This window comes from Myotis davidii, unplaced genomic scaffold (assembly GCF_000327345.1).
Source record: "Myotis davidii unplaced genomic scaffold, ASM32734v1 scaffold2225, whole genome shotgun sequence".
NCBI lineage: Eukaryota > Metazoa > Chordata > Mammalia > Chiroptera > Vespertilionidae > Myotis > Myotis davidii.
The window spans coordinates 48,834-57,596 of NW_006296306.1; the positions used below are offsets into that span (position 1 = coordinate 48,834).

At 43.5% G+C, this 8,763-nt stretch overlaps 1 protein-coding gene across 1 annotated transcript; it reads left to right on the forward strand.

Annotated features, from left to right (window-relative positions):
* The first annotated feature begins 4,842 nt into the window (after positions 1-4,842).
* Positions 4,843-7,620, forward strand: LOC102762668 (galectin-10-like). Its single transcript, XM_015568859.1, has 2 exons — positions 4,843-5,404; positions 7,380-7,620. Exons 1-2 carry the CDS (start codon positions 5,126-5,128, stop codon positions 7,491-7,493), a joined length of 393 nt encoding a protein of 130 aa, XP_015424345.1. The 5' UTR covers positions 4,843-5,125; the 3' UTR covers positions 7,494-7,620.
* The last annotated feature ends 1,143 nt before the right edge of the window (positions 7,621-8,763 follow it).

An 8,763-nucleotide genomic window follows, 5' to 3' on the forward strand; every position in this document is an offset into this window, starting at 1 on the left:
GCAGCTGAATTGTGTCATTTTTAATGTGGTAACATATATATCAGAGAAAAGGATAGAATGATCCTGGTACTGATTATCACTTGGGAGAAGGTTCAGAGAGGTGAACTTTTAATGAGATTTTGGTGTACTTATGATACATTTGTCCAAAAAATTCATTGACGTAGCTGACCTGACTTATATTGGTTTTTTTGATACCATCTGCTCACAACTCTGGGGGAATTTCTTCAAGTGAAAAGTAATTTGTGGAACTTACTGATAAGACCACTTACATTTTTAAAAGCTTCCTACTGCTTTTAGATACACTCGGGAAAGGCCAAGATGTCCTGGGCTTCATGTTAATGTGCTGACTTTGAAGTCGGTGGTGGCAGTGCAGCAGTGAGTCGATTCTACACAGTGAGAGGAGGACTGCTGTGGCTAGACTGGTGACAACTCACACAACAATGCGCAAGAGAGGTCATTCACCTCACCCTTGACTTTTTTTTTAATCCTCATCCAAGGATACGTTTATTGTTTTTTTTTTTTTTTTAGAGAGAAGGGGACAGATAAGGAGAGAGAGAGAAAGAGAAATTGGTTGCTTCCTGTATGTGCCCCAACTGGTGATCAAACCCAAAACCCAGGTATGTACTCAGACTGGGAATCAATTGACTTCTTTTTTTTAAATCCTCATCCAAGGATATGTGTATTGTTTTTTTAGAGAGATGGGGACAGATAAGGAGAGAGAGAGAGAAATTGGTTGCTTCCTTTATGCGCCCCAACTGGTGATCAAACCCAAACCCCAGGTATGTACTCAGACTGGGAATCAACCAAACCTGAAACTATTTTTTATTCAGTGGACAGGACAGTGCTTTGACCAACTGAGCCACAGGGCTAGAGTATGACTGCTTTCTTTTGAAGCAAATCCCTAAACATCAGTAAATTAATCTGTAAACATTACAGTTACATAACTTATCTATTGCTGTTTCCTAGTTGCTAGAAACAGTAATGAATCGGTGAGATCATGATTTTGTGGGTTGACAATTTGGGCTGGGATCAGCTGAATGGTTCTTCTGTAGGTTTTGCCTGCTCTCTCATGCAGGTGTAGTAAGCTGGTGATGTCTTTAGGGTTGGACAGTCCCTGAAGGCCTCACTCACATGTCTGACAGTTGACCAAGGAGCCTTAGTTCTCCCCCTGGCCTCTCCAGCAGGCTCCCTTGGGCTTGCTCCCATGGTGGCAGTATTCCATGAGTTCCTTGTGGCAAGAAAAGCCCAATTCAGAATCTTTTAATTAAAGAACTTTTTTTAACTTTACTTTTATTGTTGACAGCTGTTGACACAGATGTCCCCATGCCCCCACTTTACTCACCTAAACCCAGCCCCAGGCCGCCCTTTCCTCTCACCATCACCACACTGCTGTCTGTGTCTATGGGTTATGCATCTATGTTCTTTGGCTAATCCCTTCACCTCCTTTCATCTACTCCTTCCGGTAAGTGTTAGTCTGTTCCATGTATCCATGGCTCTGTTTCTTTTTTGTTCATCAGTTTATTTTGTTCATTATGTTCCACTTGGAAATCTGAATGTTGAAAAACATTCTTATTTAACTAGTGTTTTATTGTTTTATTTAACTTTTTTTAATGACTGTAAAATGTGTCATTAATTGGGTATGCTATAATTTATTGAATAGGTCATCATGTTTAAATCATACTTATTCAAGTGTTATTACTACAAATAATTTTTCATCTTAAATGTCCAATCTTGATTAATGTATGTTGGAAGTTGGCCAAGAGGGTGAAACACAAAGGCTAAAACACTGTTGGCATTAGCAGTGCCAAGGGACTTACTGTGGAAAGGAAATGGCACAAGGACTTTCTATCTTCAGGTCTGCTGAGGATCAATTTCTATGATCTCCCAGGACCTCTGGATGGGAGTCCTTACCTCCAGCACCACCAATTCTTTCCCATTGATCAAGTCAGAAAAGTGGGTACCTTTTGGGTGTGTTCTACTCTGAAGGATAAATACTTGGCGAGGCACATAGGCTGGATTATAAACCCATTCACCCACTCATTCTATCGCCCTTATTCATGAATTTTACCTGCTAATCCTTCCTCACCCACAATTTCCTCACTGAAGTTTCTATTGTATCACAACACATCCTTTTCAATGACAAGTTGTGATTGATTCTATTTATGATACCCCACACCTTCTCACCTGCTGGGAATCTTTCCAGAAAAGACTTAGAAACTGAAAGGAAGCCAGAGGGCGGGGGTTCCAGAAATCATTTATAACCTGCCACTTGCAGAGCTCACACACACAACTACACACAGTTTGGAAGAGCTTCTCAGCAGAAGGCACAACAATGGCACAGTTAACGGTGAGTTGAACAGGCACAGCCTTCAACGATCCCAGGTCCCATAAGGGAAGGAGGAAAGAGTCTGAGATTCTCTGAGACGAAAACATTGGGAATGTTTTACTTGGGGTTGTGAATACATGGAGATAGAGGATGGGCCAGTGTATCTACTGTCAGCATTTGGTGGTATCTGACTGAGGGTGAACTCTATTGAGACACTGTGACTTTGTGTGGGAAGTGACCGCTGTCTGGGATGAGGGAGTGTGAGCATGGGTGCATCGGGTGAGATTGGAAGCAGCTGTGGTTCTGAACTTGTGTATCATTGTGGCTCCTGGTGGGCAGAAATGGCGGTCTTGGGGAGAGTGGGTTTCCCAGGACTCCTTCCTGAGCATTAATGAGAGCAGAATGAGTCAGTCCTCAGGTGCCTCTTCTCAAGGAGGCTGGGGGAGGGTGAACTCGGACTGTGGAGCACAGGAGCTCCTGTCTGAATAAGCACACAGTGACCCCTGCTCCTGCCTCGGGTCTCCTCCCCCAGCCAGCCTTTCCTTTGTTCTACCAACACACACACACACACACACACACACATATAACCTGCCACTTGCAGAGCTCACACACACAACTACACACAGTTTGGAAGAGCTTCTCAGCAGAAGGCACAACAATGGCACAGTTAACGGTGAGTTGAACAGGCACAGCCTTCAACGATCCCAGGTCCCATAAGGGAAGGAGGAAAGAGTCTGAGATTCTCTGAGACGAAAACATTGGGAATGTTTTAATTGGGGTTGTGAATACATGGAGATAGAGGATGGGCCAGTGTATCTACTGTCAGCATTTGGTGGTATCTGACTGAGGGTGAACTCTATTGAGACACTGTGACTTTGTGTGGGAAGTGACCTCTGTCTGGGATGAGGGAGTGTGAGCATGGGTGCATCGGGTGAGATTGCACACTTGTCTTCATGCCTCTGAGTATGTGTGTGTGGTGCAGCTGGGGAAGTGGTTGAACAGCTGTGCATGTCGTCACGAGTAGTAGTGTTGAGATGTATGTGTGACACGGTGAGCCCCATATCCTTGTGTAACTGTGCGTATAATGATCTATGCCTCCGTATTGAACTATGAATATTTGTGTAGCTGTGTCTGCTTCTGAGGGTTCTCCCATACATGGTACTGACTGTTTAAGCAGTTGTGATCCTTTCCATGTGTATCATTGTGGCTCCTGGTGGGCAGAACTGGAGGTCTTGAAGAGATTGGGTTTCCCAGGACTCCTCCCTGAGCATTAATGAGAGCAGAATGAGTCAGTCCTCAGGTGCCTCTTCTCAAGGAGGCTGGGGAGGGTGAACTCGGACTGTGGGGCACAGGAGCTCCTGTCTGAATCAGCACACAGTGAACCCCTGCTCCTGCCTCGGGTCTCCTCCCCCAGCCAGCCTTTCCTTTGTTCTACCAACACACACACACACACACACACACACACAAACAGTAAGCAGATCCTGTCTCTCTGCGGAAGGTGGTTGGGAGAATCGGTTTCAGAGGATGGATCACCTGAAGATGCAAGGAACAATATCAGTCTCAGTCCAGACAAAGCTTACAGTTGATGCCAGGGAACAACCTATAGATTCTATCTAATTACTGTCCTGTCTCCCACGCTGTGTGCAGGTACTGACTGTGCTCAGCAACTTGTACACATTCCTGAAAGGACACCATTGCCCTTGAAAATCCTGATGCATATACATGCCACACACAGGACTCTCCTTTTCCATTATTTCCCTCGCCCTTCAAGCAATTATCTTATATTGGAGTGAATTTTTATATTTTATACTTTTACATTTTAAAGTCTTATCTTCACAGTTTCAGATAAAAATTGATGGGAGGGTAGTATCCCAGAAAGGGTCCTCCCCTTCCTCTAAGTCTCCACGGTATAGACCCTTTACCAGCCAGGGACCATGCTAAAGGTTTTACATCTACATAGTAGCACAGCTTTTCCTGAGAATATCCTATGAAATAGGAATTTTATAATCCTTCTTGTACTGAGAAAATGGAGGCAGGGAGCATTCAAGTAATGGAACTCAGTTCTCATTGGTGGTAAGAGGCAGAATCAGCATTAGAATCCAGGCCACCTGGCTTTTGATCTCTTGCTGTGAACTACAATCCTATTATTTCTTAAAGGACTCAGAGACCTGTCTGTTGTGAGGGGGAAGAAGAGGGTCCTTAGAGCATGTCCTTTCTATAACTTGCTTTGCCACTGGGAACTGTTATAGGATGGGAGACCACACCTGGCCTTGCCCCTCTCAACTACTCTTGTCTCCCATGACAGATCCCGTATACAAAATACGTATCCTTGCCTGTTGGTTCTTTCGTGAAAATCAAAGGCACACCTGCCAGGTGTTTCAGGTGAGTATCTATAGCCCATGGGGAGGAGAAGTGAGGTTATTAGAGCTTTGGGGGTCACTTCATGCATGACTGAGGTTAAACTTTGTAATTAGCATAATGGTAGCACAATGCAGATGCACAACCCATGTGGTCCCAGGCATTAAACCTACAGGTGCATGACTGTGGGCAAGTGTTGAAGTCTGGGGTCTGGGGTCACTCAGGCATTGGAGCTGAGGTTTATTATCAAGGGACACAGTGTTTCCAGGGCATGAAAAGTAGCCCCAGGCCAGTGACTGCTGCTCAGTGTGAGTCCTGGGCTAAGAGATGAGGCATCTCCCCAGCCTGGGCCGGACAAGCTGAAGCAGCCCCACAGGGAGACTTACTGCAGTCTCACCCAGGAAGGCCTTCCCTCCCCCAGGAGGAGTTGAGAGGGTGTGTATGTGTGTGTTGAATGTGGGCCCCATGAGGAAGAGTCCTGCTCAACAGGCTGTGTGCTTTGCCTTCAGCACGAACCCACAACTGCAGGTGGATTTCCACACTGGAACTGAAACGTGCACAGACATCGCCTTCCATTTCCGCGTGTACTTTGACAACTGTGTGGTGATGAACAGCCGTCAGCGTGGGAACTGGGGTGAAGAAGTGAAATCCACTGATAAGCCCTTTAAGGATGGCCAACCCTTTGAACTGGGCATCTTGGTGCTGTCAACGGAGTATCAGGTGAGTGTGCCCAGGAACATCTACTACCATCCTGTGGCTCTCAGGGCCCTCACAGGAACACACAGCTCTCCCTGGCCTGGCCCCCAGAGTCACTTACGGGTCATCTCCTGCCCCTCTCATCACACAGCACCCTCTGCTTGTACTGCCATGCTCAGGTCCTTTTCCAAATCTGAGCAGGTCAAGATCAGCACACGTGCCTTATTCTCCATGGTGGAGAAGTTCCTGTCTTCACTCACAGCCTCATTTCTACCTATCCTGTCATTACTTCAGTTTTCATGTAGGAGATTGTTAAAATATGCATATAAATAATTATAATCAGTCTAAAATTAAGTTCTTTCCTATATTCCCAAACCCAGTCCCCCTCTCCAGAGCAAAACTTATTAATTCCTTTATGCTCCTTCCAGAAATACTATGTGATTGCTCCAGCCTATCTATCATCTATCTATCATTTATCTCTGTCTGCTTTTATTTTTTAACAAATGATGTTATAAGTTTCTCTTAGAAATCACACATTGATGACTAGATTTTATTTGTTCTCTAAGAATGTATATTAGAGAACCTGACATCATTCTACTTTGATGCCCCCGCAATATTTAATGTTTGCATAATATTCCAATAGAAGCATTTTCAGAATAATTTAACTTGACCATTATTCATGCACATTAAGGTGGTTTGCATATTTTGCTCTCCTGAATGATGCTTCATTCTATATCACATTTTTTATCATTATCAACCTCCCTATTCTTATAAGGGAAGATAATTTCAGAGGAATTGAATAATTAGTTCAAAATGTGTGTGCATTTTATTTTTTTTAAGAGGTATATAGGAGTTTTTACTTTCTTTGACCTGATGACATTATATATGACCTGATGATTATATATATATATAAACTAAAAGGAAACCGTTCATATTGTAATGTATTAAACAGGCAGAATGCTCTTCCTGGTTTCTCTGCTGTGGGTAGATGTTCTCTGGCTTCAGCTGGTATCTCTGGAGAGTGAGGCAGCTTCTCAGCTCGGATTCCACTGCCCTGAAGACAGGTAGAGCTGGAGGACCACGCCTCGGATCCTCGCAGCGCCACAATCAGTGTGTGCATTTTAAATTTGAAAAAGTAACAACTAAAAAGTCCACTTTTTATCCATAGCCACACCCATAAAGTGTATGTTTAAACCTTCTATCATTGGAGAAGCAAAAAGATTTAATGTCCTATGATTGAAGTGAGGCATTGTTCCATTTGCTTATAAGCTGAATAAAAATAGCCTCATTTTAATCATATGCACTATTCCTCCTCTTAAGGGACATTCAAGTTTTGGTTCAGTGGTTAGAGCATTGGCCTGCACACTGGAGGGTCTCAGTTTGGGTTCTCCATCAAATGCATGTATCTGGGTTGCAGGTTCAATACCCCAGCCCATCAGGGCATATGAGGAGGCAACCAATTGAGTCTCAACTCTCTCTCTATCTCTCTCCTCTCCTCTCACCTTCTCTCTCTTCTCTTCCCTCTTCCTTCCACCCTCACTCTATAAAAAATAGGGAAAAAAGAGTCTTATTCTTTACATTTACCACCCCAAATTTAAGCTACTGGGTCATCAGGAGTAAATTGCAGTAAAGTTTAGCACACCTAAAACGAATGTGCTCAATAAACACTTAATGACCGATTAGCCTATGATACTCTGTGTGAGAACCAGATTCACAATTCAGGAAACAGTTCCTGGCCAGAGGAAGCCCAGGCAGACATAGACAGTGCAACATAGAGTGCTAACACGTCAGTGGAATAATGAGAGAAACACAGAAAATAGGGTGAGTAATTGTCTGAAATCGTCACAAAAGGTCGGCTATAAAAAGAAAAATGTCTGTTGGGTTTTAGAGTGTGACTAGGAGTTTCTGGTGGATGGTGTGTGTATAGGGTAGAAAAGGAAAGGAAGACAGCAAGGTTGTTTGGTGGCATGCTATTGTTCTGACACACATTCTCTTCCAGGTAATAGTAAATGGTCACCAATGTTACACTTTTCCCCACCGACTTGACCCAAAATCTGTGAAGATGATCCAAGTGGAGAGAGATGTCTCCCTGACCTCGGTGACTATCGCTTAGAGAAGGATGTGACCAGACTCCCCGTGTTGTAAAGGAGATCCCTCCACCTAAGTGACTCTGTGGTCCCCAGAACTCACTGACAACATGGGTTCTCACCCTTCCCGAACACTTGGTTATTAAAACTCCTGAAAACACAACAAGGTTTGCTTCTTGCTTTAGTGTGGCTATTTACAATTTATTTTAAATATAAATAAAGTATTAGAATGAAAACAAAAAACTCTCGTGATTTCTGTTCTAGCACTATCCTTGATACCCAAGTCTGCAAGGCTTTCCTCCCTGTGGTGTTGTCCGTGGTGCTAATGTGAGGCTAGCATCCTGTTCCCGAGTGAAGGACAGGGCAGACAGAATAAGAGGACTTTAATAAAGTCTTATATTTCCGCAGGAAAACATAGCTCTATTGAGTATCTATTACGTCCTATAAAGAACTTCAATCTTAGGCCACAGAATTAAGAGCTCCAGGTTTTGGTCCCACAAGTTCTCTTTTAAATGACCTACTATTTTAAAAAATATATATTTGTATTGATTTCACAGAGGAAGGGAGAGGGAGAGGGAGGTAAAAACATCAATGAAGAAAGAGAATCATTGATTGGCTGCCTTCTGAACGCCCATACTGGGGATTGAGCCCACAACCCAGGTATGTGCCCTGACCTGGAATTAAACCATGACCTCCTGGTTCACAGGTTGACTCTCAACCACTGAACCACACCATCTGGGCAAATGACCTATTTTTTAAACTTAATTTTTATTATTGACATTGTTACATTTCCCTGCCTTTGCCCACCTCCACACAGCTCCAGGCCCCTTCCCTCTGGCCATCATCACACTGTTGTTGTTCTTTGACTAATCCCTTCAGCTTCTTTCAACCAGTTTCCACCACACCCCTCCCCTTTGGCATCTGTCATCTGTTCCATGTATCCTTACTTCTGGTTCTATTTTGGTCATCAGTTTATTTTGTTAATTAGATTTACCTACAAGTGAGAGCTTATAGTATTTGTCTTCCTGTGACTGGCTAATTTTGATCAGCATAATAATCTCCAGGTCTATCCATGCTGTCATCAAAGGTAATAGTTCCAAAAGCTACATAGTATCCATTGTGAAATGTGCCACAAATTTTTTATCCACTCATCTACTGATAGGTACTTGGGCTGTTTCTAGATCTTGCCTGTTGTACATAAAGCTGCTATGAACATAGGGGTGCACATACTCTTTCTAACTGACATTTCAGATTCTTAGACTATATTTCCAGAAGTGGGATTGCTGGGTCAAAAGG

Excerpts from the sequence above, each read along its gene's own strand:
- LOC102762668 (XM_015568859.1), top strand. The coding sequence starts at position 5,126 with ATGTGTGTGTTGAATGTGGGCCCCATGAGGAAGAGTCCTGCTCAACAG. Across the intron at positions 5,405-7,379 it reads TGCTGTCAACGGAGTATCAG|GTAATAGTAAATGGTCACCA; the intron begins GTGAGTGTGCCC and ends ATTCTCTTCCAG.